Genomic DNA, 17,579 nt, shown 5'->3' with positions numbered 1-17,579 from the left:
AGCGGGACTGGAAAGATCAGTATTAGGCACCAAAACAGTGTTGGCTTTGTCTTTTTTTTTTCTTCCTGAAAACTGTTTAGTGCTTTCTCTTATCTGTAATTTCTTACAGATGCTGAAATTACAAAGGTTTGGGGAAAAAATGACTGGAGAAGAGAGTAACGCTCATGGCAGGCTCACTGAACAGATGAGCAGCTTCTTAGTGTTCACAATGGAAATCATTCGGATGTGTGGGGCTTTTCCCCTCCTCACTGAAACCTACAATTTGACTTTAAAAGTTACTGCAAGGCATTGTGTTGATGTCACAACAACTCAATCATGATCCAGATTACTTTTGGGTGGTTGTAAACTGTATTTTCATCTGATTTTGAAAAGCAGTGTGCATTCCCGTGCCTCCTTTGTTGTAAACTAAGGAGATGCGGGACTTAATAGAAGATGTATTTCTGAAAGAGTAATGGAGTGACATCTTGTTTCAGCGAAGGGTTTTTACTGATATATGTAGTCTCACATGGAGGCATATAATACCATGCTCTGTCTTTGCTATAGATTTCTCTTTCTCTCTTTAACAGTAAGTAAATGAGGAAAACTGTTTGGATGACACCAAGTTATTTGCATTTCCATCTTTTTCTTTTCAGAAATTTAAACTCAGTTATCAGAACATAATTTCTTTCTCAGCGAACCAACAACTTCTGTGCGCTCTGAGTGACATCAGGTGTCTTCTGCTGAACTTCTGCTACTACTTGGTATTGATTTATGTCAGTGTCAGATGTCATGGTAGATGTGATGGTACTCAGAGTTCTGCTGCAGTTCCCTTAAGCCCAGCTCTCCCTGCCTGTGACACTGCATCCTTTTTCCACTGGCCCCGTGTTGCTGTAGGTGGAACATTGCTCTGAAGCACTGTCTGCTCTTATCGCAGTCTTTTGTTCCATGTTGCTCTGTCACCTAAAGTAAGGCATTTTCTTTTCTCATTAACCCATCCCTTTTTGCTACAAAATGAAGAGATGCTTCTTTTCTCAAACTTCACAGCTTTGGGCTTCTCTTCAGAAAGATTCTTTTGTTAAGTAATGCTATTAGTCCCATGAGACCTTTCTGGTTATTACACGCAGCCTTAGTTGAGGGTTAGTCAGTTGTTCTTAAATATATTCTAGTTCCCTTAGAAAAATGTTCTGTTGCTTCCTGTTGTATATTTGCGTAGTACTAAGAACATACAATACTGACCCAGACCTTACAAAACTGTTTGTTTTGGTATGTTTAAGGTTATCCATGCAGCTACATTGTCCTTTGGATCCTGACTAGAATGGCCATATGCTTTGCAGGGCAGAGTCCTTGACTAAGGGTAAATCTAAAGCCCTTAGGAAGGAGAATGGCACCAAAGCTTTTATAAATAACAAAACAGACTTTTTTTTTTCTTTCCTCTACAATTTGGAATGACCTGTATGGATCATAAATGTGGAAATAAGGAACTGTGCAGTGCTTTCTTACAGGCAGTTTGAAGTGCTGTGCCTTGCCTAGTTCTGGGAACCACCTCTTAGAGGGAATGTGTTTTTTATGTTACCAAGGTGACTGGCTTTGTTTTTAATCACAAAGTTAAATGTTCTTCTGACTTAAAGGCGTGAGAAGGGTTTACTTGGCTCGTTTCAGTGTTTGGAAGGCAGGTTAAATTTGGGGCCAGGAGCATCATTTCATTGGTGCTCTTAAGCAAAGAAACCCTAAGTAAGGGGACAGCTTTTCTTAGGGCTTCTCTGCTGTCTGTGTTTATTTCTGGCTCAAGAGAGAAATCAGACAATGTCAGTTTTGTGTGGGTGGCTGAAATGCTTTTTTTCCAGACCTGATGAACCTGAAGAGATAATGAAATTGCAATGTTTTGTTCCTCTAACATCTCCCTCTTTAGAGTGCCTCAGACTGTTGCTTTGACTTTGTTTTCCATGAGCAGAAAAAGGCAACACCGAGACACTTTGGTGTAATGCAGGGAATGCTGATTCTTCCACACTTTTCTGTTGCGTTTTAATCTCTGTTATGTTAAATGAGTGATGTTGATCAATGTTTGTTTGTGTTTTTTATATGAAGGATAGCAGAACAGCATAGTACTAAGCTGTTCTATGCACCATTGCAAATATGCTCCTTTTCAGCTATGGGATTGAATGAGCAGACATGCTTTGAAGTCTGCTAACTAAGGGTCAATTTTACTGTATGCTTGTTACTTCTTAAATAATGGAGCAAATTATAGGCTCCTGTGATGGATAAATTCATTCCCTTCTACCTGTGAATCTTTTACATAAACGTGTCAAAGCATATGGTTTAATTTGTAATATTTTAATGCTACACATGGAGGTAATGCTCTGAATTTCAATGATGCTTTGGTATGGGCAGGTGTGTTGTCTGGCTCACTTTTAAACGCTACCCTTGGTCAGTGCAGATGGTCTGTCCGTGTTTGCACAGATCAACACAGCCAAGTGGCAGCTGTGTCCCTGCTGCCTGGCAGGTTTGGGTGACTCCATTTCCCACCTTCCCGTGTCCTTTGTCCACTATCAGAAATTTGGTTTCCTTTGTTATTGTTACGGTGAAAACAATTTTTTTTTCTATGTGGGATTTCCTTTATTTTATCTCAGGTTTGCTAGTTATATTATTCAAATATATAAGAGGGGAATAGAAGCCTATAATAGTTTGTGTATGGGTATTCAGAAAGGTTGTTTGTTTTGTTTCTGTTTTGCTCCCTGGCAGGTTCTTCCAACAGGCTGATTTCTCAAAGTGTTCCTCCAACTGATTTTCATATTCTGGATTGAGATTTACTTAATGAAGTTTTATCAGACAAAGAGGACTGTGTCACTTCTGGGAACATACAGTTTCTAATACCTGACTGTTTCAAACAGCTCCGTAGTTCTTTCATTAAGGAATGATGATGTGAATGATAATCCAACTGTGGGACTTCTCTAACAATTGTTTTGACACTGAATGATGAAAGTATTCTCTTGTGCTATCTTTGGAGGAGGATTTTCAGGCACTCGTTTTGCTGGTAGGAGGAAACGAGTCTGACTGAAGGTGGTTATTTTTAGTTTTACTCCATCCTGTACAATGAGTGACTTTTCTGCCTCTTTTTGCTAACAATACTGAGGACCAGAGTGTTCAAACACCTGCATGTTAGAATCCCTTTCCTTTGAATGGAAATATGCAAAGCCAAGAAATTGATGTTTCCTCCTAATATTTAGTGGAAGGCTTTGGGGTTTTTTTCCCCCTAGATATTAAGAGATCTCTAGACATCAGAATGGGAGAGCACTGAAACTGGGGGACTTGAATGTTTGTTTTTTCCTGAGTTTGCCAGGAAACATCTGTCCTGCTCCTGTCATCACAGCTCCTGTTCGTTCCTAACGTTTTTCACTGGACTCAGTGTTTCGTTCCTGGTCTTTATTTTTAACTGTGTACATCAGTAGTGATTTACTGGCACTGCCAACACCTGCTGTTGCAAAATTAAGCAACGCTTGTTCCCCCAAAATCTCTGCACCTACTAAACTGTCAGTGATTCTGCTGTTCAACTGTGTTTTGTGTAGAGTCGATATGGCTTCATATCATGGACTTTACATTTATAATATATCTGATTTAAAACCTGCTTAAAAGATTTATTTTAAATAGCATGTCCAGACCATTAAATGCCACCTCCACAATATTTTTACTCTTCTGTCAATTAGTATCAATTTAGCCGAGAAGAAAAAATGATGATGACATCATCTGAATCGGCAAAGACTTTTGTATGTAAATGATGTGTTGAATGGGGGCAGTGAGATCCAGGCTCCTTTAAAGTTAATAGTTCCGTTCTTTGTGAAGTCTCATGCTTGTGGAACTGGGACCTTTGCTGAGTAAGAGCCATCAGGAGCTGTGACGTGTGACGGCCTAATGGCAAACTGTGCAGGCTTTGCTTGCTCCAGAAATGCTGACTAACACTTGTGGAGCTGAATTTCTATTTAAATGAAAGGGAACAGCATCTTACCTTTATGTCTGGTATTCCCATTTAAGATTATGCTTAAGTCATGTACTTGAAGCGCAAGCATTTGCATTAAGAACGTTCTTAAATGTTTAGTCAAATTGGAGGCATGATCCTTCCTTTAAGAGGACAGATCCATATTACCTTGCAGAGTTCTGGGCTGTACTGAAGCACCGACTTATCAGCAGGAGCAGGGAAGGATGGCTGGTGTGCCCTGTGCTGCTTGCTGTTAGTAAAGGGTTTAGTCACGGCCGCTTGTAGACACGGCTGGTTTAGCAGGCATGGGGAGCAGTCTTCTATGCAGCAATGGCTTCTGTTCAAAGCCTCTTTCTTCTCTTGTACTTTTTGTTTCTATGATGCATCGAGGCTTCCAACCTGGAGGCTGCATTGAAGTTAGAACAAAGCCTGGAAGCATGGTGCCTGAACTGAGGCTTAGAGGGACTTTGATAGCATTGAAGAGGTTTTAGAAACAGTGGCATTACAGCAAAAATAAATAAACTTGCAGTGCCGATATAATTTTCCTTGCTACATTTTCTAGTTACTGAAGATGGGTTTAAACAGATTCTGCCCTTTCCAAAATGATCTCAACATACTCATTTTCCATTTTGTAGTGGCCATAACATCGAATTTGTGGTATCCAAAAATGATTTCAGTTGAAAGTCTGAATGACAAACGTATGGCATGAGTGCAGAAAAGGCCGTGAGAGGACTTGTTCTTAGCACTTGTTCTTACTTCATTGAATGCAGTGGCCCTGGAATGACAGCAGAATGCCCAGATTGCTGTGGGGTTTTGGTTGGGTGGTTTTTTTTGCATCAGTTCCCTCAGGTGTACTCTCCTACTTGTGTGTCTTGACATACTTAGCAAGTATGTAAGCAACTCCCATTCTATACAGTGCTTTATAAGTCTCTACATAGAGAATCTACATATAGAATGAATTTGATATAAAAAAAATCAATTCCAACTGAAGTATATATGCAGATAGAGAATTATGCGCACACAGACGCTGATTACCATCACAAACAGGCCAAACAAAGCAGCAGCTTCTGTGCAGAATTAGTCCTTCAGCTGGATGAATTTGTCCTGGTTACGTGGTTACAGGTTAGACCCAAACAATTGCATTAAGGACAGGAAATGGGATCAACAAAATGAATACGCTAATTCTTTTCTTTCTTTTCCCCTTGAGGAACGTGCAGACTTTGGGATAGCACTGTGAATTTGTTTGCAAGTGACTACTAGATTGTAAAATAAACATTAATATTTCATAATAGGAACACACTCTCAATGTATTATCGTATTTTCTTTCTTCTTTAACTTCAGCCTCCGTGATCAGATGTTGGCCTAAAGGAACTTCTGACCAGCCAGTACTGACAATTTCTTTCAGAACAAACTTGGAATGGTCCCTTTCTTGTTACTAAGTGCTTTGGGGTGAGGGTAGATGACGTTTAGACTTTGTTGATTTTGGTTTAGTGCGAGGGAGAGTTTCCTATCATTTAAATAGCATAGGAGAACATGCACTGAGACGCACTGGGAAATGTCACACCGTCAGTGCGTGTTCACTATTTTCTACTTGCTGCCCTCATCCAATATTCCTTGTACAGAACCTGATAGCCAGGATTTTTCTTTGCTTTCTAACTTTCATCATTAACTAAACATACGGTATGAATATCAAACAGTGGCTTGGAGACACAGGAATGACTGTATGTGCAGTTGTGGCTATAGTTTCAACTGCATTTGCTGTTTCTATTGCAGCAATAATGGAGCTTCATTCAATGAAACTTGTCCATCTTGGTCAGGATTTTACACTTAAGCTGTTTTTGATGATTCTGCAATGCAGAATGCTGTCAGGAAGAAATATAGCTCACAGGAACGTACAATACTAAGTATCCTTGGTTGCAGTTACACAGTTTGGGTTGACTGAAATTAATAGCTCTCTGTCAGAGTCATTCCCTTTCAATTGCTTCTGCTGCTCTTCTCTGCTTTTCTCTATGATGCATTGGGCCATCCTTGGAATTTGTGTGGATAAGCTGGTTCGACTCGCTAGAACAGCAGAAAAATAACTCCACAAAATACAGATGAACAGACTTTGCTGGTCTGCTATGTACTGTGGGAGCAGGCAAATGCCAAAGCTGCACCACTACAGGTGGAGTTTGTGTCCAGGGAGCATTGGTGAGGTGGAGCTGGGGGTGAGGGGGGGGGTTTGGGGCAGACTGGCTGAGTGCAGCCTTCCCTTGTGCTGTGGTTTGGGTGTTCATCCAGTTCTGCTGAAACACCCCATCTCTAGCTTTGCATGCATGTTTTCTTCACGTGCAAAGCCTGTGATAGTGCCTAATTGAAGTGGAAATACGCTCTTAGGACACCAAAGTTGGTTTGTTTTTTTTAACTGCGCTGTAGATGCTGTTATTTATGGTTGGACTTGATGGTCCTGGAAGTCTTTCCCAACTCTGGTGATTGTGTGATTGCATTGTAAGCACGAGGCTGATCCCAGCGTGCTGTAGGTCCTTGAAGTGCGCTGCCTGTCACCACTGCTCATTAAGAACTAAGCCAGTATTTCTGAAACAGCTGGGTTGGGTTGCCAGGTGTTAATGCAGAGACTTTTGAAAGGGTATAAAGAGATCTATTTATAAACCATAGTATGTAAATACAAAAGAGAGGCATTTCAAGCTTCCATTTCTGAAAGTCAAAGAGCAGCTCCAAAAGCAACCTCCCATTTGGGCCCATAGGACAGATACATATTGAAAAGCACAGAGGAAAGAATGGGTGACCTACTTGGTGGCAGTGTCACAGATCCATCAAATGAATAATAGTTTGGTTTCCATTTCTCAGCTGCTCCTTAAACAATATAAGAGATTTTTTGAACAGCAGCAAGAAAAGTGAGATCTTTCTTAAAATGGAAGATGAACTTGTATAATTTCTAATTACACTTTGTCTGCTGTGACCTCTCTTCTTAGAAATCAATGTGTGCTTATTGTGTGTGTATTTTTATCATCCTCTGTGTTGGTGATCTCAAGATGTGTTATTTTCTCAACAGATGTTGAACACCACATAAAAATGAGTGAACCGGACCACAGAAGAATGTCCACAGCTCAGAGAAATATGGATGTTGGTATGTACACTGTCATGTATCAATTTAGTTGTGTTGTCACAAGTAAAAATAGAACTGTTTAAGCAATATTCTGTGTGATTAATTGCAACGTATGGAAGCTGCTAAATATTTTGATGTTTAATGCAAAATCTCTTTCCACAAAGGGCTGTGGGGTCATTTTGTCAGGTTTTCTGTAGGGCATGTAGCAAATGAGAATTCTTTGGAAAGACTTGGAGGAGGGTCATGAGAAAGCTCTGCAGGACTTGCCTCAGGATTTTGCAGGGGCTCCTTCTGCAGTGCTGAATGTTAGAGATATCGCTTCCAGCCACGACGTGCTGACTAATGCATGGAGCAAAGAGTTTATAGCAATACTTAATGGCAAGTTTCACTGTTAAACATACCTTAAAAAGATGGGAAGAAAAAACTCAGTCTGTGCTTCTATGAAGATTCTCAGCTTACAGATGAAATTGCTGAGGGTCTGCATGCTGCAGCCTTACAGAACCAGGGCAAATGTTGAAGTATTTTTGTTTGCTAATAAACTGTATCTCAGGTTAAGCCAATATTTATTACAGAGAATTTTGAAAAAATGTTATCTTACATGTACAAATGTACATATGTTACATGTAAAGTTTTCATCTGATATGCTAGTAACCTCTTGTTGGAGCTGACTGTACACGAATAGATTTCACTGCCTTCAGAAATATCCTTGAAGAGTAAGGTCCTCAGTAAAAGAAACTGAACAAGATTACTAGTGGGGATTCATAAGGTTCAGATGTACAAAGATAAGCAAAAGACAATCAAAAGCAAAGACAAAAGTGAATGACGTGGGGTGAGGGATTGGGGAACTGAACCCATCTTCAGTCCCTTCTGATTATTTCAGATGTGAAGCAGTACCACCCTGTGTAACCTTTGTGTTTCCCATACATTTTTCTATGGCCATGGTAAAAAAACAAAACAAAACACAAACACTCCTTATCCTTAATATACCTCACTGAGAAATAAAGCTGGCATACAGAAAGCAGGGTTTCAAAAGCTGATGGTGAATGGCAGCTGTCAAACAGGGACATCAAGCTGTAATTTCGTCAAGTGGTTTAAGGAGAATGACAATGCTGTTAGAGGCCAAAGAATACTGGTTAGGTAATGGCAGTTTTGAGTGTGATACCCAGGTAGGTTCCTCACCCTGGATATCTGTACCACAGCTCAGAACAACTGGTGTGAGAGTGTCGTGCTTGTGAAATGATTTCAGAATAACTTCTGATTCCTGATCAGAAGGTGACACGACAGGCTGAAAGTCTGCCATGGCATGAGAACTGCAGCAGCTGGAACAGGCACTGCAGGGAGAGAGGAGCAGATTGTTGTTTCCTCTGGAAGGTGACTGTCCCAGCTCTGTTCTGTCACTTACCTGCACTGTTTAAGACTATCCTGGAATTAGGTGAGGATCGGGATTCTGGAAGACAAAAGATCACACTACTGTGTATTTCCAAGACCATGAGATTTATGCCACACCAAAGAAGGAGCTTAGTACTGTATTTAATGACTTCCGCGAGTAGTTAGTATCACTTATTAATAAGAGCAGCAGTTACTGATTCATTTCTGATGAGTATGACAGGATGAAATGTCAAACCTGGCTTATCTCCCAGGCGAAATGCCTGCAGGGAGCCTTTATTACATATGTTATGGAAATGCTGAAGCTGTTGCTGTGTCCTGCTGCTTCCGAGAGTGGACACCAATGCTGCTTGAAATGCTTGAAGTGACTACAGACTGGCAGTGATTTAAAGGCTTTGGGAGCAGTAGTGAAGGATTAATAGGCTTAAGAGGAAGAACTGAATATGTGGTTGTTCAGAGGGTTTGGCTGCTGAACGTTTCCTTCTTTGAATGCATAATGATGTTACACAGAATCACAGAATCATATAATGCCTTGGGTCTGAAGAGACCTTTAATATCATCACATTCCAACCCCCCACTATAGGCAGGGACACCTCCCTCTAGCTCAGGTTGCTCACAGCCCCATCCAGCCTGGTCTTGAGTGCTACGTGGTCTCTGATGAACAAAGTTGTAACCAATCTCAGAAGGAAGGAAGAAGTCTTCATGTAGAATCTTGCTGAGTTAGGGAAGAGGATTTCAGATCTGGATTTAGAGGAACAGAAGACAGTGGATGAACAATGCTCCCTACAGGTCTAAAAAGCAGGGGAAGAGAGTTGTTCAAAGATTATAGGAAGGATAAAATTGAAGAAATTTTCCATCAGTGAGATCTCTTGAAGGGAGAAGTGTGAGTTAGCTTCTCTGTGTGGTGAAAGACCAGCTCGATTAAGCTTTATCAAATGCTTCTGCAGCTCAGCTGCTGGGTTTCTGGACAACAGTCTTTCAGTACTAGGCAACCTTTCAAATCCAGATGATAGGGATATAGGCAGAAGGTGGGCATTCTGAGCCATACCACGTGTGACAGAAGCAAAGTGTAGTACCTTCCTTGTTTCTTTAAGGAAGTTCTGTAGCAAAATCTTGCTGTTCTTTTGGCTGAAGATTTGATGAGAAGCGTAACTGAGACTGATTCAGTTTATGTTCAAGTATTAATTTACAGAGTTGGATTTTTTAGGAAAAAAAAATCCTATTAATTCATACATGGCAATAAATGTTGAGGTGGTATTCCAGTTGGTGTAATAATTATGTTCATATTGAAATTTACATATTTCTGTGTTAGAATTTACTGAAATTCCAGTAAACGTAATTTGAAGTGAATTATTCTTTTAGTTCTCACAGAAAAAAATAACTGCTTTTATAAACTATTTGTGAAAAGACAAACGGTTGATTTTTCTTACTGTTTCTATCAGCTTATGTTTATATCAGATTCTTATTCAGCACCTACAAATCTCTGTTATGGAAATTTTTAATGCTTTTATTGTACTGTTTCTAATTTCTATGCATAATGCTTTCATTTTATGGCTCATACTTAAAATATTTCCCGAGAATTTGACATGGTTGTAAATGTTTTATGTGATAACTAGAAAATCTGGTGAATCCTATGAGAAATGCTCTTTGCGGTCAGATGTATAAACCCATTGACTACAGACATCTATGTGAACTCACTGCAGCAGAGAAAATGGCAACCAAAAAAATTCAATTTAAGGTGTGTATTTTTTAATGTGTATTACCATTTTTTGAATACAATGATCATATTTCTTTTCACTGCCTGCATGGAACCTGACAATGAATAACAAATAGTTTTGACTGTGTTCAAAGGAGCAAAAGATGTGAGTTTACAATGCTGTTAATTTATATGGACACTTTAGTGTTTGTTGAAGTGTGAAATTTCTTGGAAATGAAAATACAGAATATGGGTTGGATCTTCAACCCAAAAAGACAGGAAACATTTAAGTGCTTAGAGGAAATTTGTCTGTGCTCATTACGTGACTATCTCAAAATACTGAGGATAATGAGAACTCATGGGAACAAAAGAACACTGATCTCAAAAGAAAATTCATCACTTAATTACATTTGAACCCCTTGTTTTTTAGAAAATAGCTTGGTAAAGAGCTTTTAGGTTTTCTGCTCTGTAATTCCGTTTCAATATGAAGAAATTTGATGAAGATATTGAACATGCCCCAAATACTGACACTCTTTTAATCATCTTGCAGATCAAAAAAATGGAGCAAATTTCAAAAATTAACAAAGAGCAAATGCTACTGAAACAGCATTGCCAAGTGTGGTGGCGAGAGTATAAAAGACTTAGTGAGAACAGGTAAGACTCGAGGAATCTTATTCACTGTTAAGTAAATACATCAGGAGGCAGAGATTCTTGTGCAGCACACGTGATGGAAGTGACATGGGGAGGAGAAGATAAATCTTTGTGCAGGCAAAAGCACAACCATTCAGTAAGCGCTGATGAATGTCAGTGAGGTGCAATCTTTTTCGTATGCAGAAATTCAGGAGCACACCTCTGCTCCATGCACACCCCCAAGTCAGATGCCATTCTGTCAGACTGCCCCTCTGCTGCCGTCTGCTGCATGGCAGCAAAACCTAGTGGGTTATTGGGTAGGTTCAGCCTCTGCTGCCCTACCTACAGCATCTTCCTCCTCTGCTCTGACCTGGTGAGGGCACACTGATATTGTGTCTAGTTCTGGGCTCCTCAGGTCAAAACAGACAGGAAGCTTCTTGAGTCCAGAGAAGAGCCTAAGGTTGGTCAGGGACTGGGGCACCTGCAGTGCGAGGAAGCACTAGCAGACCTGGGGCTTTTCAGTGAGGGGAAGAGAAGAGTGAGAGGGGGTGTGATTTGTAAATATCTAAAGTCAAATGGGTGAGGCTGGGCTTTCTTCAGCAGTGTGCATTGACAGAACAGGAGGTAACAGGCCGCAGAAGCTGTTTTCTTGTGTTTTGAATGATGTACATTATCTCTGAATTTTCAGAAATAATAGTTATGTTATCCTGATGCAGTTCTTTTTTCAGAAAGAGCTGTAATTTGCTGCCCAAACCACAACTTGGCTGTCTTAGATCCATTAGTTTGCATGCTATATAGCAGATGAATTACAGCATGCTTTGCTGGAGGGAGGGTGGCCTCCATATCACTTACACACCAAACTCCTGCCTTTAGTACCTCAGCATGTGGAGAGTCCTTTTTGTTTAATGAATGAAATATCTGAGAAATACCATTCTTGTAAGCTTAATAACTAAGAAATCAATCAAATCTTCTGTCAAACTCATTCATATCTTGCAGGGAAAAAGCAGAAGCAGAGATACAGACTTTTCTTGATGAAGGAAGTCATAAAAATGATTTTTTTTTTGATATGTGGAACATGGGTAAGAATTTTCAATTCGTTTCTTGATTATTGCAAATTATCTTAATTACTTATTGAGCTTTAAAATAGCTGTCATGACAGTTTTTGATTTAGGAAGCACAGTGCTGCATAATACTTTGTGTTTTAGAAAGCTTTATGTTTCATTTGCTTATAGAGCACAGATTGTCACAGGAGCGGGATGCTTACCAAACAGATACTGTGGCTCCTATCTGGCAACTAAGAGAGAATTTGAAATTCTGGCTGTCTGAAATGCAGCATTACATCACAGAAGACTCATCTCTGAAAAACAAATATGATCTAGCTGAGAAGTTACAGCAGGTTGTTGCTTTAACTTTACTTGTCTGATTTCTGACCATGGGCTACTTAGCATTTTCATTTATTTTGCATGTAATGTTTTGAGACTAAAGCTGACGTTCAGACTGTGTAGTAAGCATGCACTAAGTTCTGTGCTTGCCCTAGTGCAGATCTGTGTCACTGAAACCTGTACAAGCATAGCAGTACAATATAAAGAAGTAACAGTAATGTATTCAATGAAATAGATCGAATCTGTGAAGAATCAAGGGAAAACAATTTTGGAACTTCTTAACCTTGAAAGCCTGGCTTTGGAAAGAGAGCTTCAAGACTACGAAATAGAAGTAAGCTTTTCCTTGTAAATGTAGTTACCAATTTTGGAGAAAAAATGTAATGCAGAGTAGTGTGCTGAGCAGCGTTTTTCATCACAGGCCATAGTGCATGGATTTGAAGAGAAGAATGGACTTTTCCATGATGTTCCTTCAGCTCTACTGTCTTTGGAGTACCCTTGTCCAGACTTGAAGAACTTTGTTATCAATGAATACCGTAAGCTTGCAAATGAATACTGGTCTAAGCTGCAAGAGATTGATGAACAACTAAGTGTCGTATATAGGTAATGATATCTGTTTCTGGGTTTCTTTTGCAGAGGATAACATAAACTTCAATGTATTTTGCAATTTACAGGTTCTGCAGTTTCCTTTACTAGAAGGGTTGGTTCTATTTTATTTATGCAGATTAAGTCAGCAGCTGTTTGCGTAGATCTTAAGTGCATCTCTATAAAGCTGATAAAAAGGTCCAGTCTTTTTAAGAATTTTGGATCATTGCACGAATAATCATCATAAATAGATGTAAGAATATATGCAGATTCAGGATAGTTTAAAGGAGGAGAGATTTTTCTGTAAATAAAAAATAGAACACAAACATTCATAATGATCTGGAAATGTAAGAGAACTAGAAATGTGATGTGTAATCTAGAAATATAATAAGTTAATGGGAGTAAAGATCAGCATTCCTGCTCCAGCTCACTTGAGTCCAGGAGAGTGTATTGAGTTGCAGCTGTTGTACCAGCCTTGGCTTCTTTTTGTTCCTTACTGATACTCCCCTAGGCTAAAGTGATGTCAGGTTTTAAGAAGGTGGAGAGTGGGAAGGTCAGTGGAATTATATGGAGCCTGGGCAGAATAAACTGGAGAGAGCAGAAAAAAACCTGTTTTTAATTGGTAAAACAGTCACAAACTTGTTCTGAACTTCCCCTTTTCCTACATGTACTTGCAGTGCAGCACTTAGATACCCTGCCACTGCTGATGAATTAGTTTGGGAATGTAAGATGTTGGATCCCCTGGAAAGTGATGTTATGTACATATGTATAAACTGCCTGGATGTTTTGTAGGGCCTTCTCCTTCTGTTATCTGAAACTAATCTTTTATTACTATAAAGTCCTAGCTGTTATAATGTGATACTTATTAAAAATTGTTCTGATCTTTCCAAATTTTATAGCTTCTAAAAGGCAGCAGGTGGCAAATTTATAGCTGTTTTGATGTTTATTGCTTTTAGAAACTGAAGATTTTTTTTCAAGCATAATATCGGATGATGATGTTTTGAGCAATCTAAATTCACTTCTTTTATTCCTGCTGAAACACAGATTTTGTTTTTGGGAGAAACACAGCTTCTAAATTATCCCATAAATTGTGGACTTGGAACTGATGTGTTTTAGCTGATGATTCTCTAAGTACAACTGTATTTTTTCCACCATTTCCAAGGGTATCTCGGTTATTTAAATAACTGAAAGATGGATTTAGTACTACATATTCAGCACCGTATCCTTTCAATGAAAGGGGTATTACGACTATGCTGAGTAAATGTGGTTCCTTTTTTAAGGCCTGTTAATAGGATGTTTCTGGTGGAACAATCAGCAATGACATAATTGATGGCTAGGGAAGTTAACATCTCACTTGGTGGCATTAATCATATAGAATTTAGAATTGTTGTTGCAGTCTGTCTGCAGATTCCACAACACGGCAGTGCATCAAGTTTATTTTGTCCCAGCTATTGCAGAGGATATGTGGGGATTATAGGGCAGCTTCCCTTCCGAGTCCTTTTGTGTTCTTGAAAAGTGTAAAGCCAGGGATTAACCCTCGGTAAATTTGTTTCAAAGGAAGCAGCTGCCCCAGGCCTGCTGAATGTCAGGCAATCTCCCTGTTTCAGTTCTGAAGCAGTGTCAAGATTGAAATGTTTTCTGGTAGCAGAATTACATACCGAAGAAAAGCAAGAAGCACGTTTAAGAATTGGGTTGTGCTGTCAGCCTTGTAAATGTTTGTGAATATCCTGGTGCTAAAGAAGCATAGTACCTTAAATATCAATGTAAAGAGTGCTGTCCCTTTTCAGATTTTGTTTAGATGAGGTCTTCCCCTATGTAATTGTACAAAAGCTTCATTAAGAAAATATATTGCATTTATTGAAGCAAGATATTTTCTAATTCTCTGTGCATGTAATGGTTGCAAATACACTGGACTAGATCGTGTTTCCTTTAGCTGTTTGTCTGTGTACAGCTGACCAAATCTCCTCACAGCTGACAGACAAAGACTCCTGCAGACTGTGTTTCCCTGCTTCCAGTAACCCGCATGTGGCTCCAGCTGTTAGCTCCCTGGGCCATCTTCCACAACCCCCAATTTCTCTGTCTTTCCCAAGCAGCAAAGCACCCATTGTTAGCTGGCCTTGTTCCTGAGCAGCACAGTATCCATCGTTAGCTGCCATCACAGCAGTGAGTAGTCAAAGGGATCCTTAGGGAGGTGAGAGGGCTGAGGCAAATGTGCGTGCAAGAACTTGCACACTCTTGTGCCCTGCAGATGGGGGGCACCAGGACGGCCTTCTGAGTACAGGGTCTGTGCTGGTCCCTGCCCTCTGGAGGGCAGTGCAGTGTCTCCTGGTCAGGATGTGCTTTACTGTAGGCAAAAGGCCTCAAACTGTTCATAAACCTGCATGCTTGGAAAGAATGCTGTGTTATCTTAAGAAAAAGGAATGTAGTGAATTAAGCCTCCACAGGAGCAGTTGCAGTCAAAGAGGTTTAAGTCATAGCAAAGAATAATTAATTTGTCCATTAAAGTTACTCTCCAGAACACCTGTACCTCAAAATACCACATTATGGCACAGATTCTAAAATTAATAACTGAACTGATTTCACTGAAAACACTCTCTGGAGAAAAGAAGAGGAGGGTGGTGTTTAAAGCTCATTTCTGAGGATCAGTTGCAAGACATCTTTCACAGAGGCTGCAGGAACAGCATATCTTTCCACTGCTTCCTCTGTGTCACAGCTCAGGAGCTCTTGTCTTGGAGACCCACAGCCCAGCCTTGCAGTTACAAGATAGCAGCACAGCCATTCCCTTTCTGGTGGGTTCCTTAACTCCTTTTACACTCTTGGGCACTATTTCTTCTTTGTTCCAAGAAGATGAAAGCACCCTGCACTCAGCCATCTAATTTCATTGTCTGTCATGAAAAATTAAGGAGTAGCCTACAAGGAAGCACTTTCATTGCTAGAGAATGTCTGCTTTACTGAAGTCATTTCCTGCTTTGCATTGTCTCCTACACTCGTACAGTAGCTGCTGGTCATTGACAATAAACTTTTTACAGGGGCTGGATGTTCTCTCTCTCCCAGGTTGAAACCACCTCCATTTCTTTTCATGGTGCTGGTCTAAAATTGAACAGCTGCACCTTGGAAATAGTCTGTCAGATATTCCACACAGTTTATGAGAAGTTAAAAGAAAATGAGTGCAGATTAGGAGTAGTGTAGGTCTATCTCAGGTAAAATTGTTGAGGGAAAGATCGCTCTGTCCACAATTTCATTGATTTTAATATTAATTGGTGTCCAAATCCAGGTTATTACTTCAGTATTCTTAGTCCTAAACCAGTATCGGCACAAGTGGACCTTGCCCTTAGCAGCTCAGGCTGTGGTGCTGTGATACATTCCCGTGGGCAGTAGCTGAGGCACTGGACGACAGGACAGGCCTGGCCAGGCTTGGTTATGCCATGATGATGATTCTGTGGCTGTTAGAAGCTTCTTTTTAACTAATTCCTCATCTAATAATACTGGTATTATCATTTCATCAATTTTGATCATTTAATTAGTGCTCAGTAATGGAGACTAATTGTTTTCTTTTTTTCACACTGTTTTTTTTTTTTTCTTTTTTCATGTTGTGTGACTATTAATGTAACTTGAAAAACACAATGTCATTCCCAATAAATAGTCAAGTTAGAAGAAGAAGAGTTCACTCAGATGACAGCACAGTAAATTCTTATATTGCAAAAGCAATCTGGGTTTGTTTTGAGTCATTGAAGTAATTCTAAATCTCCCAGCTTTGAACCGGCACTTACTTTGCAGGTTCAGAATTGTCAAAGAGCCCAATGAAAGGTTAGACCCTTCTTAAGGAAACAAACAGAAAATCATCCTAGAACCAGACTTCTTTTAAAATCTTAAATTACATTGGGACCAATTGTTTTGAATTTCTTTAGGGACATGGACTGGAATGAAGAAGATCAGTGGATTTTTCAGACTGTTGTCGATCAGTATCCAGGTGATCTTCAGCAAAGAAGGACTTTGTATCTTGATATGTTGCAGAGATGTCTTCCTCACAAGTCTAGGCACGAGCTGGTTTGTATAGAGCAAATATGTACGTTGTTACAGAAAGCTTCCAGTGAGCATTTGTATTAAAAACATTGAGCGAAGGCTTTTATTTCATAACTTCTTAATTATTGACTTTATTCTGCACAGTGAAGATGAGATGTCCCTGTCTTTAAAATCCATGAGCTTGAAGGTTGTTCACTTCTTGATCATGTTTTCAAAATTTGCACCATGGGGATTTTATACTTCCACAAACTCTTACTGCCAAACTCATGAAATCAGTTTGCTAGCATTGCTTTGCTGTGCCATTTTATAGCTATGTCACGCTAGTTTCTCTTGTTATTTTTATTTTTTTATGAGGATGTATAGCATTGTCACTCTGTCTAGGAATAGTTATTTTAATTGGCTTGTGGCACATATATAGCAGGAAGAGCGAAAAGATATCTGCTCTCAGGGAGAGGCTATTTTTATATTCGTAATGTGTTTCAAATTGATTGCTGACTCCTTTTACACTCCACAGTGAATAAGCACATAGCGGGTAATAGAGAAACCCAGTTCAAGGCCAAAATACTTCAGGATGTCGTAGAGAAAGTTGGAGTCTTTTTTTATCTCTGCATATATTTTTAGACCACCTACTTTCTTGAATTTGAGGAATGCCTACTACAAAGTAGTGCCAATGAAGTGATACAGACATGGCGTACTTTCATCAACAGTAAAGTTCTTGTGGTCTTAGAACTTTTGCATGTGAGAGCTGGGCTAAATAATGATTTATAATGTTTGTGTATTTTTCATCATAGCCATTATTAATGGGCTTCTCTAATTCTTTGGGGG

General features: G+C 39.6%; 1 protein-coding gene across 2 annotated transcripts in view; it reads left to right on the top strand.

Moving 5' to 3' along the window:
- CCDC148 (coiled-coil domain containing 148) overlaps positions 1-17,579 on the top strand; it is a 34,792-nt gene that overhangs the window by 1,444 nt on the left and 15,769 nt on the right. Inside the window, exons 2-9 of one of the 2 annotated variants that reach the window (XM_015869296.2) lie at positions 7,002-7,076; positions 10,058-10,179; positions 10,688-10,791; positions 11,764-11,846; positions 12,000-12,163; positions 12,385-12,480; positions 12,568-12,749; positions 16,640-16,778. In XM_015869296.2, coding sequence (XP_015724782.1) covers positions 7,002-7,076; positions 10,058-10,179; positions 10,688-10,791; positions 11,764-11,846; positions 12,000-12,163; positions 12,385-12,480; positions 12,568-12,749; positions 16,640-16,778 — 965 coding nt within the window. The remainder of the gene's footprint in view (positions 1-7,001; positions 7,077-10,057; positions 10,180-10,687; positions 10,792-11,763; positions 11,847-11,999; positions 12,164-12,384; positions 12,481-12,567; positions 12,750-16,639; positions 16,779-17,579) is intronic. The other variant, XM_032445701.1, reaches the window with a different exon arrangement.

The sequence above is a fragment of the Coturnix japonica genome, chromosome 7, assembly GCF_001577835.2.
Source record: "Coturnix japonica isolate 7356 chromosome 7, Coturnix japonica 2.1, whole genome shotgun sequence".
Classification (NCBI taxonomy): Eukaryota; Metazoa; Chordata; class Aves; order Galliformes; family Phasianidae; genus Coturnix; species Coturnix japonica.
The sequence above is the reverse complement of the archived record's forward strand: the minus strand, read 5'-3'. Positions and strand labels throughout refer to the sequence as shown.